Raw genomic sequence first — 13,653 nt, 5'->3', positions numbered from 1 at the left:
ACCTGTCTTATTTCAGTGTACCTACTGTTAGTCTTTTAGTGTTTATACTCTACTGTAGTGTGAAACATCACAAGTTAGAGAATGAAAAGTGTATCTAGGGTGGGCAAATTCAGCAGTAAGGCTGTCAGACCCACTCTGAGGAAATGCCTGATCAAAGCCTTTTGCTTTGATTTAGGTGGTCAGGAAAAAGTGCAAACACTTAAATTAGCTGTCTAAAAAATCCCAAAGCAAAGAAGACCTGTGTGACGGCTGAGAAGAGATAAGAGGAAGCAGTAATTTGGGTTTGACTGGATGAATGAATATCCATTTTCTTAAGAAGTTGTCTTTATCTCTGCAGGTGACAGCTACTGACCCAGACAAAGATGCAGACCAGGGCGCCATACGCTATTCCATTCATGGCCAAGGGGCAGAGTCACACTTCATGATCAACGACATCACAGGGGAGATGTATGCCCAGCGCACCGTAGACCGAGAGGAGCGTGCCGTCTGGCGCTTTGTTGTCATGGCAACGGACGAAGAGGGCGAGGGACTTACCGGCTTTACGGATGTTATTATCAACGTGTGGGACATCAATGACAACGCACCAGCCTTCACGTGTGCGCCCGATAATTGCCACAGCAGCGTGGCGGAGAACTCCCCTCCCGGAACGTTTGTTGTGGAAATGACAGCGGTAGACCGCGACGATGCCGCCGTAGGCCAGAACGCAATTCTCACGTACCGGATTAGTGAGAATGTGCAAAGCGCAAACAATTCAGACCTTTTTACTATTGATTCCAGCACCGGCACTATATCTGTGGCAGCAGAGGGTCTGGACCGGGAGTTTGCTGACAGCCACCAGCTGGTAGTGGAGGCCCGGGACGGCGGGGGTATGACAGGTACAGCTACAGCCACCATAGTGGTAACCGACATCAACGACCATGCGCCAAAGTTTAAAAAGGACCGGTGTGGCGCTCGTGTCCCTGAGAGCACCAATGAAGATGCTCCTATCCTGGAGCTGAGCGCTGTGGACCCTGACGCTGGCACGTATGGACAGCTGGCGTTCAGTGTCATGGCGGGAGACGCGGAGCAACGATTCTACATGGTCAGCCACAGACTGGAGCAGACGGGCACTCTGAGACTGAAGAAGAAGCTGGACTTTGAGAAGGCAGGGGAGCAGCGGTTTAACCTTACCATCAAGGTTGAGGACTCTGACTTCTCCAGCCTCATCCACTGTCAAGTTCTTGTGGAGGATGAGAATGACAATGCTCCCATGTTCACTCTGAGCTCCCACCTGCTCTCACCTTTGCCTGAGGACGTAACTGTTGGAACCAGCATCATTCAGGTCGCAGCCACCGACTACGACTCGGGCTTGAATGGGGACATTTTGTACAGCATTCTCCCTCAGTCTGACCCATATGGACATTTTACAGTCAGCCGAGCCGGTGTGGTCACAGTTGCCAGGCCATTGGATAGGGAAACGGTGGCGGGTTATGAGCTGGTTGTCATGGCAACAGACCGGGGTACCCCGGCACTGACTGGCAGTGTCACGGTCCACTTGCCACTGCTAGACACGAATGACAACGGGCCTGAGCTGGAGGCAGTCTACACTCCTGTGCTGTGGGAGAACAGTCCAGCACCTCAAGTGGTCTGGCTCAACAGGAGCTCAACTCTGCTTCATGTCGTGGACAGAGACTCCCCAGAGCACGGGCCTCCTTTCTTTCTCTCCCTGCCCTCACTTTACTCTATCGACTTCCACCTGCAGGATTACGGGAACGGCTCGGCCACACTCACTGCCCTGCGCAGATTCGACAGGGAAAGGCAGAGCGAGTTCCACTTGCCGGTGATTATGATTGACAGCGGCGATCCACCAATGACAGCCACAAACACGCTCACCATCACCATTGGCGACCAGAATGATAACGCCCATCAGGCAGGAGAGAAAGATGTCTATGTGCACAGCCGCAAGGGTGAGTTGCTCGCGTTCCGTCATTGCATTCTCTTGGCCCTTACTTTCGCTGCAGAGCTTTTCACTGCAGGCAGAGCTTGAGTAATGAGGGGAAACTGACACTAAAGCTGAAGGGTTTTCAGTCCCATACCTGCTCGGTGCAGTCTGGAATTCATAATTGCACTCTTACTTTTTCATTTTCACAGTGTTTTCTCATGGTAATATCGTTGTCAAATCCTTTCTCAAGCCCTTAACACATCCAAATCCTCTGCCTAAAGCTCATCTGAGAATCACATTATTCTTTTTTTGTGTAGTTTTTTTACCCTACAGTTAAGTTGGTTAGGTATGTTGGCTTGTTAGTGTTTTCTTCACACACTCCGCTACATGGCAGTTTTGGTAATTGTGGAAAACAGGAATGCCGTGACTCATCCAGGCTGCCATTGTTTACCCAGCTGCAGTACTCTGGCACTGCAGGTCGATAATAACATAATCCATACTGAGATAGCCCTGCTTCCTTAAGCTCCACGCTCTCTGAAGTGGAGCACTGAGAGCCTATTCATTCCAGCAGTGGGGCTCCACAGTTATGAGCATAATAAGTAGAACAGAACACAAGAATGCAAGATAAGGAGAAGAGAGGGACGAAAAAGATAAGTGTTGGCATCAGCAGATTCTGTCCAGACGAAATCAATGTGCGTGTGCGTGTGTGTGCATGCGTGTGTGTGTGTGTGTGTGTGTGTGTGTGTGTGTGTGTGTGTGTGTGTGTGTGTGTGTTTACCGTGAACAGGAAGGATGGCAAATGCGGCACTGGGGAAGGTGTATGCCCCAGATCCTGATGACTGGGACAACAAGACCTACACTCTGGAGACAAGCGCAGCCAAGTAAGAGCTCTCTGTTAAATGCATAGAATTTTTTCTGAAAACATGCTGATCTCCAAATGTGCAGCACAAGTACAAGTGCTAAAGCAATACAGTACCAGCAGAACTGCCAACAGTGTGGAATCTGAAAAATAAAGAGGATGTGGACTCAGCGTTGAGGCTGTATTCCTCTAACAAGGCCTCTTTCAGTGATATCACTCGGCGTGAAACGTGCCTAACAGGTACTTCTCCTAATCTCGGATCCAATTCCCCGGCTTCTAATATAAGCTACACTTTCCAAAAGGACTTTAATAATAGCAGTCAACAGTGATTGCCAATCTGGAAAATCAGATTCAAACAAACTAAGTCCACCTGTACGATGTCCCCTAGATGAAACAGCCTGTACAAACACCATGACTCCATCAGGGACGTATGTGCAGCTGTTCAGAATTCACACCCTCAACATCAGATTAGAAATACCAATTGCATATTTGTTTTATTCATATAGAAAATTCTGACAGTTACCATGACAACTACAAAGCTCTTTTGGAGCCGAATAATTCTGTTTTTTTTCCTCCTTCTTCTTCTTCTTCTACTTGGCGTTTTCTCTTTTTGTTTCTTTGTTGTTGTTTTTTTCTCAAAATGAATTTTGAATTAACTTCCTGCTGGAGTAAACCCAGGTTTTTTTTGACCAATTCTCTACTTCTCTGCCTGCCATATTTTGCCTCTGAACAGTAGCTCAGAAACAAAAGAAGCCACTTGTCTTTGTTTTTTTTTACCTTCCTCTGAAGCCGTCCTCTCCTACTGAACAGCTCCTCTGCTTTTCTCAGATACTTCAGTCTGAACCAAAGCTCAGGAGTGCTGACCGTCCGACAGAACACTCCAGCAGGCAGCTACTGGTTGAGGGTCGGGGTGTCTGATGGCGTGTGGCCCGACGTGTTCTCAGGGGTCAGAGTTCACGTCAGGCAGCTGGAGGAAAAGGCCATCTTGTCGTCCGCCTCGCTGCGTTTGACCGGTAAACATTAGCAGAAACACTGACTCACCTGATGGCATAAACACTGTTCCTTTTGAATCATGACTTGATACATGACCCCCCCCAAAAAAAAAAAAAAAACAAACAATCAAGACAATGTTGAGTAAAATGTGTTTTTTTTTCCATTAGATTCCCTATCTCAGTCATCCTCCACAAAAAAGAAAACTTGTTGTTCAGTTCCTTTCTGAAGCTGGTGTTGAAAGAGACAGCATCTGCCAAAGGCATAAATAAATTGGTACTTTCCATTGACTGATTATCAGGTTGTCAATCCAGTTAACGCTGAAATAATAGGCTGTCAGAAGACATTTTTACACTTGCATAATTTAACATTTCTAAGCATTGTGAAGCAACCTTTCACACTGCTCGGTGGTAATAGTTTCCTTCTTCCTCTTTACTCTTTAACACTGAAGTTTATGTTAGAGTGTTCATTTTTCTGTCAGTCTTTCAGAGGGAATCGGAGTTAGAAAGGTCAATTTGGAAGTGTCAGGTAAAGTCCTTGACATTTAAAAAGCCATTCGGCGAACAGAGTCGAAGGCTATTACGGATGCCTCTGACTCCAAGTCATTATCATTTTTGGAGATTAAAGATGACTGCCCACATACGCCAGATATTATTGGAAGGTGGCACCACAAATGTGATTGATTTTCCGGTCATTAAAATATTTTGTACTAGGCCAGCTCTTCAAGACCCGAACTTTATCTCAGTGAAGAAATAAGCAATTTCTACTTGACTGCATCACGACTCGTTCACCTTATGGATGAGTCAGTGAGGAAGTGGATCAATAGGGAGATGTTGGGCTACCTCTTGTGAATCAGGAACTCGGTAGACTTTGATCAACTCTGTAGTTGTCATTGACGAGTTAGTAGCTCTCTCTTTGTCTCCTGAAGGCGTAACAGCGAGAGATTTTATCGACTCCCACGTCGAGGGGAAGAGTCGGCTGGAGACGTTCTGGGACTTCCTGTCTGAAACCCTGTCTGTCAGACCGGGGAGCATCAACATTTTCAGCATAGCAGACAGGGAGGAGAAAACCGTGGACATCCATTTCTATGTGCTAACTGATAATGGTTATCTGCGCCCAGAGAAACTGCACGCTGTCCTCACCGCACATAAAAAGAAGGTATATATACCAGCGTGTCTGATAGATAGAAATCAATGCTCATATATCAAGTGATACACTTGGGAGCTTGAGGGGAAGAGATAACGGGGCTTTTTATCTGCCCTTTTATTTTCACACCAACTTTCTGTCTGTTTACTGCCTGGCCCTGTCATGTCTCTTTGTCTCTCCCATTAATTTCGTCTCTATGTCTCCTTTCATTTTTTAATCGCTTTCTTTCTTCCATGTTTTGATTGTGCATCATTTGAATTCCTCTGTCATTCCTAATTATATCTCTTGCTCCTTTAAAAACAACCAGTTATAGAAAATTTAAAGCATTTATGTAGATAAGGCTCTGCTTTCCTCTTTTGTGTTGCTTTTGAAGTCTTTTATCCCTCAGAATGTTTATCACGGCGTACAAAACACCACCCACATTGGAGATTTTCACTGACAATTATTGTAATACCCGTTTTTTGTCTCCCGCATATCTTCTCTTTTTCCCTTCTCTGACTCCCCACAGCTGCAGTCACTGCTGCGTGTGAATGTGAGCCAGGTGCAGGTAGATGAGTGCGTGCGCACAGACTGCAAGGCGTCCGGCGGCTGCTCCACGCGATTAAGCATCAGTGACTCGCCCACCCTGGTAGACTCGGGTGCTTTATCCCTGGTCTCAGTGAAGGTGATGTCCTCGGCTGTGTGTGGCTGCGCTGCCAGGGAAATGACCCACCAACCCTGCTGGTCCTCCTACCCCAGTAACCCCTGCCTTAATGGGGGAACCTGTGTCGACACCCAGAGTGGATACAGGTGAGAGGCATGTCTGCAGTTGTTCAGGAGGACTGGAGTTGGAAGAAGCTCCTAAAAGATAGGAAACAGAAATAGAATCCTTTTTGCTGCAGTCCTCTCTCTGGTCCTATTAGACTTACTGTAAGAGTGACATCTTGGAAAATGAGCTGAGAATTACTAACAGTGCCCCTTGTGAGAAAAAACTCCTTCACCTGCAACTTGACCTAACTTGCTTGAGCTGCTCTGCGATGTTGTCAGCTGAATATAGAGTAGCAGGATTTTTCAAAAGGCTTTGGGCTATTTGCAATAGAAGCAATGTGCATGTATGTGCATATCATTCTGAATTTAGAGTGTATCTTGCCAAGATTATTAAATTAGGTGTCTAGATGTATAGCCTGATATTGAAATTTTTGAATTCTGGTGCGCTGTGTTTAGCAGAACTGAACAGTAAATAATGAACATAGCCTTTGTATCAAGGTCATTTGCCAGTTCTTTCAATATTAACCCCTAAATATTTATAAATGCCTGTAGTCAATATAAAGACCTTCAACTTCAAGTGTATATAGGTCTCTGTGGGAGTTTACTGCAGGAGAAACAGCACGCTGTTCATTTCATGCACACACTAATGCCCAGATTAAATAAATATAGGGCAAGGGGATTAGTACAACTCTGGCCCCCCTCTATGCTCACAACGTTTCGAAAATCTCATTTAATGCCATTTACATGAACATGCAAGTTCATGTAACAGTGTACAGAACTCTCTTTTACTTTTATCTTTTAAATTGTCTCTGCTGCAGTTGATCTGCACACTGCTGAGAGAAGCCCTTATTCTGTAAGAATATCTCCCCCATATGTGCCATATGTGCCCTCATGTGAATGCAGCACAACCATAAAGAATCCAATTTTTGGTTCTCTCCTCTGTTGAAGGTTCTTAACAGGCAACCTCAGACGGCAGCTGATCAGATATTGTCAGTCAGAAGTGAGAAAAACATGCCCTGCACTTCTTGATTTGGATCGGCATTGCTCTCATGAGTCACATGAAAGAGCAGTGAAAGAGTGAGGTGCTGTGCACGGCGTGTGCATATGTATGCATAAGGCTACACTCTGTCTAAGCCGTCCCTTTCGCTGCGTATGGATCAGTATTCCTGACATGTGTTACCCCTCTGCAGGATAAACAGCGATGGGGAGAAACAGCTCCTAACGGCCTCAGTACACACAGCCTTTCTCAGACACTGCATGAAAATGGATGGCTTTGACATTATCAGCAAAGCCAGCTTGTCTCACATGCTTGCATTGGAAGGGATAGGATGAGATCAACTGGTCTCTTCCATCTTTGCCATCGCAGTGATGGAATGGGCTGTTTTTAATCACTGCATGCATCTCTTCCTTTATGGTGTTTTTGTATGATTATTAATGTTTACCATTCTGGTCTCATTCAAAAACATGTTGGAAGATAGGCATGGAAAACATTTCATTTCCAGTTTCTGCAAGAGCAGTGATCCCTAACACTCAAGCTCTAATCAAAGTAGATGAGTACAAGAAGAGGCAATTGCACAGATATCAACCAAAGCATGTAATACCTTAAGAGTAAGAAGGGGGCGGGTGGGGATAAGTGAAAAAAAAAAAAAAAAAGTCCAGTAAATCAACGGTGGTACGGCGCATAGAAAAGTGAGAGAAATAGAATTAATTATCTCCCTAACAAAGGAGATGTGATGTGCCGAGCAGGAAAAGTCTCCAGAGGGTTTAAGCTCGGGCAGCTGTGACAGATAAAGAATAGACCGGAGTAATGTTGTGTTCATAGCTAATTGATTCAATGTAGAACTGAATATTCAGGGCTTAGTTGCAAACGCAAACAATTGATTCATAAGACGCTGTCTGTGGACAGCAGGCATATTGGAGCAAAGTCAAAACCTCTTCCTGTATGAATCAACAAGGCTGTCACGTCCACCAGAGGAAAAAGTCACCACGCTCAGAGATTGGACAGTGTGAAGATTTCACAGAGCACAAAACATAAATGAGCGACACTGATTGTTTCTTTTCCTGCCCTTCGCCTTGATTTTCCTCACTTTTCCTTTTTTTTCTCTCGGTGCTACAGGTGCCACTGCCCCCCACAGCTTGAGGGGCCAGACTGTCAGCAGACAAGACTTAGTTTCCTTGGCAACGGCTATGCCTGGTTCCCCCCCATAAAGCCATGCTTTGATAGCCATCTTTCACTGGAGTTCATGACAGAGGAAGAAGATGGTCTGCTACTGTATGCCGGCCCGTTGGCCACTCTGCTGCCTGGGGACGCTGAGGACTACATGGCCATCGGTAAAGAATGAGTCTGGATAATTGGATGCGTGCCAAGGGACCTGCGGGCCTTTATTGCTCTAAAACTTGGAACTTAATTTTGTGTGTTTAATTACTGGGTGGTAGCTAATCAGATATATGAGGCACATTTTGTTCGTTAGTGTACTGCTGAGGGATATGAGCATTCACTCTACCACCTACTCTCTACCATGTGCTGCTACGCAGGCAACCCAGTTTTGCTGTTTAAAGTCTATACTTTGTCGCGTGCCTCAAGGAATGGTGTTTTTGCTTACCACTTGCTTCAGTGTGACAGCAGCGCTTCACCTCCTGAACAGACTGAACCGTGTCTGCGTCAAGGACACGTCAGCTGGGTTTATTCTTGTTAACAGAAAGGCTCAAACCTGAATCTGTTCGGTGAAGGACAGTTGTAAAACATTTTATCAAACTGAATGATTATTGCGATGGCTGGGTATTATGCTTCATACTTGCAATATATTTATAAATAGTTTTCCGATTGCATTAGACTAATATTTCAGTGCAACCCACTGGCATTACTGTAATGATTTGTGTTACTTATTTATAATATGGCTGGTCATGTCTTTTTAAATAAAATTAATGGTAGAAGTAATACATTGCTACATTGCATACACACTGCTGCTTGTTATTGAAGTTAGTGGCAAAGGATACGGTTGATGATAATAATAATTAAGGAATGTTGGAAATATTATGTATTGGGTTATTATAAATTACTAATATACATTTATTATTTATAAAATATGATACTATAGCAACCAGTCTAAATCATGAATTTCGTGTTATACTATAGCTATCAAGGGGCTCAGTCTCTCACGCAATCACACACTTACAGGGTGGCTATGGCTCAGGAGATAGAGCGCTCATCTACGAACCGGAAGGTTGTGAATTTTCATCTTATGAGCAGGTGGTACCTTGTATGGTAGCCTGGCCACCTGTGTGTGTGTGTGTGTGTGTGTGTGTGTGTGTGTGTGTGTGTGTGTGTGTGTGTGTGTGTGTGTGTGTTGGTGTGTTGGTGTGTGGGTGGGTTGGAATGGGGTAATGGTGCCTGTAGTGTTTGTTTGAGTAGTCGTTAAGACTGGAATAGCGCTAAATGCAGTCCATGTACCATTTCACATTGACTTATATACACACACATACATACATACATACATACATACATACATACAGTACATACAATCTCCAGTTTTCTGTCTCCATAATTTTTTATCCTAAAGGGTTGGTTCATCCAAATTATACAAAAAAACAACATATTTTCTCATTTACCACTGTGCTGTCTAGCCATGCAGAAAGTTTTGGTGTTTTGTGTCGAGATATCTGTCTCTTTGATTTATGCCTCCACCCCAATATAATGAAGGTTAATTACATTTTTAATGTGGGCCACATTAAAAATGAGATTTGAAAAAAATCTGCTGCAACATCTCATTCCAGAAGCAGTGTCTGAATAATTCACAGAGCTCCCTGTGAACAGTAATTTGGGTGAACTGACCCTTTAATTGATTTTGATTTCTTATTGCATTACTAACTACTATAGCTATTATATAACTGTAACTATTTCCAATCACATTGTTTCTTGTGACCTTGCCAGTACATGTTGTCAATGCAAGCAAGTGTAGCTGTCTTTTCTATACTACAAATCTCTAAGAGCCTTTTGTGAGTTGAAAATGTTTCATTCAGGTATAATAATGATGATACTGATTTATTTCTGAGTAGCTTGTGTTAATTCTGAACATTCTTTTCCTCAGAGTTGATTGGTGGAACACCCAGTGTGAAAATGAACCATGGTTCGGGGACCCTGGTCCTGCAGTTAACAAATAACGTTGGGGTGACTGACAGACGCTGGCACCGCCTCGATGTGAGGAGCAACAGTAAAGTAAGAGCCTTTACATGTCTTCTCTTTCTACCTGTGTGTGTATGATATAATGTCGGATTAAAATGTAATACTGTATTTTGTAGAGAGCGCCTGGCTGGCGACAATATACTCACACATCCACATGCGCAGCAGCGATGACCTTTCTCCCCTCTCCCCCAATTTAAAGGAAGTGCGCTTCACTCTCGATCGATGTTCCAGTGCGATTGTCATGGAGACGGAAGGCGTGGACTCATGGGCAATGACAGAGGACCGCTCATCCTGTGAAATCCGCGGGGTCACACCCAACAGGAACAAGTAAGATCAATGATTAAATGGATCGAGTCTGACTAACACAATATAAACACCAAGTGGCTCTTCTGAATCCTAAAGGCAAGGCCAGTAAGTACCATATCATGGGATACATACATTTTATAATGGATACATGAAGATATAGGTGAATAATAAATGTGGCTTCATGTTTTTGTTTATGGTTATAGCCAACAATTAGGGTTTAGAAATTCTGCCTCTCCCGCAGGTCCTTCTGGAGTTCCCTGTGGTTGCAAACTATTAATCTTCTAAGGTTTTGTTCTCTTCACTGTTGTTAAATCTAAAAGGATGTTTGGCCCATAGGGACAGTGTCTTAGTGCCCCATGTCCCCACAGGGGTAAACAATTCTGTATAGAGTGCAGCATTAGCAGTCACAGAGGGAGCATTTTGCAAGGTGGTAAAAGTGAAAAATTAAGAATAAGGTCAATATTTCCATATATATGTGGTAACAAGGTATACTGCATATACTGAACACAAAGGATATGTCTGTTCTACCCTAGAGGAATAGTAGCATTTTAAAGATATATACATTTAATTTAGTTTATTATGTGCTGGCATGCTTGGTAACATTTGTAATACTGCCGTAAAGATTATATAAATGTATCACCCACACAGTTGTAGCCGAGTTTTATCCATTTGGGATTGAAAGATTGCATGAAGCAGCAGCAGTACTAAACAGTAGAGGTAGAACTATGAAATTGAAAAATAACACTTTAATTAAGTCCTAATTTTGATTAGTCTATTGATTGTTTTTTTTCTTTTTCAAATTAACTGATTAACAGTTCATTTCATAAAATGTTCCTACTAGAGCCCGAGGTGGCGTAAGCAGCAAATTCTCAGATATAAGGAGCTTGAGCCAGAGAATTTTAAATGATAAATCAATTCAACTGATTAACAGAAAATCCAAATAGATGCCGATTTAATGTAGTGTTAATTAAGACTAATTGACTCTTTAATTGTTTCATTAATTGTTTCAGCTCTAAAGTTGGCCATAACAAATAGCAAAACCTTGTTGGAGCATCTTCAGTGTCCTATTTAAAATGGCTCATAATCCCTCAACAGAAAAAAGAGTAATGTGCCTACTACCTCTGGTATATCGTACAAACATAGTCTTACAGTTAATGTTCAGTAAATAGTATTTAAAACGGTATTTATGTACTAGCTGCATGGAATAATTTATCCAAATCAAATCAGATGGTGAGTCAGACTGTTTGAGGCTCCCTCTGTTCCATTTCTGTCCTGTCTGGAGGGAAGAAACTGATGAAATCCTCAGATATAATTCTTAAAACGCCAATTAATCTTTCTGACTATGTTTCTGTACATAGTCACAGCTGAGTTTGTTTTCCCCCCCCATCGTGGGCTCGGCACTGTGCTCGTTGTTTTGTTTTGTAATTAAGCTGTGAGTTTATGAAGTTTAGCAATGTACATCAGGGCTTTACCGCTGCTATTTCTTTTAATAACTTCAAAAAAAAGGAAAAGACATAAAAGAACCATTCATCCTGATCACTGTATTTGAGTTTCAACTTATAAGGTAATACAAATACTCATGTCATTAAACAGGGAATGTGCAAGTCAACAAGCTGAAATTTGCATTGAAAAACATTCTGTGTTTAGTTGCTGTGCTGAACCAGTTTGTGTTTTCATCGTTTTAGGCAAACGTAATTTAGCCATTATGCATTTATTTTCACAATAAGGGGAAAAAAACAAGAATAGAATGTCATATTTGTTGTCAGAGAAAGTGTAACAACAATGACAGCCTCGGCAGGAAAAGAATGAAGCCATGATTTTTAACCTTGACAGCCTATATGGTGTTTGTGTGTCCCTTTTCTTTTTCTTCTGCTGTTTCTTTATAGCGAGAGCTGTGTTTTAAATTTTAACCTTGAGAACCTACATGATGCACTTTCCTTTTTTTTTTTTCCTTTTTCGGTATTTACCCATACATACTGTATACTGAGAGTTGTTTTTCTTTTGCAGGTATCTGAATGGAAGTCATGTATTGCAGCTCGGAGGGGTGAACGAGAATGTATCCTACGAATACCCACAGCTGCAGCACAAACACTATACTGGATGCATAAGGAACCTTCTCGTGGACAGCAAGGTACTGTGTGGAGTTTAGTAAATACACATTGCCATGAGGCCCGTTTGTGAAATCTGCTGTAGATGAATAGATTGCTATGTAGTATCCATTTGTGCAGTATATACGTCAGCACAATTGTTTAATAAAATGGACCTCCACCTGAATTAGTGGAAAACCACTGGCAGGAATGCGTATCGTGTGCACATTCCCATGCATGTGCATCCTCATGTGCGCGCACTAGACAAACAAAACAGGGACGCTCTCATAGAAACACTGCTCCACAGCGCTACTAGTGGTACTCATTAAGCAGCAGAATGGTATCTGCCAATAGTATCTTATTATTGGATTATCATAAGTGATGCATAAATGCATAAGCAGCATTTTAATATTGTTCTGTAGTTGTTTTTTTGTGTTGCTAAAGCTAGCTACTTATATACTGCTAGTTTAATCTATAACATATTCTCCATGGCAACGAGACGCGGGGCGCTCCTTTGTTTGAGTGACTCGTGATTGAAGGCTATAGAAAATATATTTAATTATACTATACGTCATTTACCGACACTACCAACAGTGACAGTGGGTGTAGGAGATACGGACAATTGCAAATCTGCGTTTGCAGATGCTAAAACCCAATCCGCATCAAGTTATGAGAGTTTTGATGGGACCAATCATACATTTTTCTCAATCGAAAAATCACTGAGACGCATCCATGCCAGAGCGGACCTTCTGAAGCTACAAGCTCTTCTGAAGCTACAAGCTCGCCAGTCAATAACATCCTGTTGAGGAAAAGGATACGGAGGAAACGAGGGTCAAGAGGAGGAATTAGGAACAGGTTAAGAAGACGAGGAAGTAAGCTACCATTACCTGCTTTCACTCTGTCAAATGTGCGATCCCTGCACAATAAGATGGATGAACTTTCCGCACTGGTTAAGCTTGATTCGAAACACAAGTTTATTTAGTTTCATTGAAACATGGTTGTCTGTAGACACTGCATTACGCCTTAATGGGTTCACATTCATTCGCTATGATCGGGACACGGAGAGAACGGGGAAATCAGTCGGGGGCGGTCTTTGCATGGCTGTTAATGACAGGTGGGCAACGAACTACACCGTTCGTGAGGGGCACTGCTCTCGCCACTATGAAATGATGGTGGTGTCGTTTCGTCCCCACTATCTACCCCGTGAATTCCAACAAATAACTGTGATCCTTGTTTATGTACCTGGCCCTGACAATCAACTTGCATCGGAGCGCATTTCAGAATGCTACAACAATGCCGTCTCCGGGGCACCTGGTCAGCCCGTGTTTCTGCTTGGGGATTTCAACAGCTGTGACGTCACCCCATTACTCCCCCAATTAGAGCAGTATGTCACATCAGCAACGGCATTGGATAG

At 43.1% G+C, this 13,653-nt stretch overlaps 1 protein-coding gene across 1 annotated transcript in view; it reads left to right on the top strand.

The window, feature by feature from the left end:
- The window catches only part of LOC114560668 (neural-cadherin), a 100,906-nt gene that overhangs the window by 66,426 nt on the left and 20,827 nt on the right, over positions 1–13,653 (top strand). Inside the window, exons 20-28 of the mRNA XM_028586204.1 lie at positions 338–1,946; positions 2,709–2,802; positions 3,609–3,793; positions 4,699–4,928; positions 5,425–5,705; positions 7,780–7,994; positions 9,752–9,879; positions 10,046–10,173; positions 12,160–12,283. Coding sequence (XP_028442005.1) covers positions 338–1,946; positions 2,709–2,802; positions 3,609–3,793; positions 4,699–4,928; positions 5,425–5,705; positions 7,780–7,994; positions 9,752–9,879; positions 10,046–10,173; positions 12,160–12,283 — 2,994 coding nt within the window. The remainder of the gene's footprint in view (positions 1–337; positions 1,947–2,708; positions 2,803–3,608; positions 3,794–4,698; positions 4,929–5,424; positions 5,706–7,779; positions 7,995–9,751; positions 9,880–10,045; positions 10,174–12,159; positions 12,284–13,653) is intronic.

Source organism: Perca flavescens, chromosome 8, assembly GCF_004354835.1.
Source record: "Perca flavescens isolate YP-PL-M2 chromosome 8, PFLA_1.0, whole genome shotgun sequence".
NCBI lineage: Eukaryota > Metazoa > Chordata > Actinopteri > Perciformes > Percidae > Perca > Perca flavescens.
This window is presented reverse-complemented; position numbering and strand designations above follow the sequence as displayed.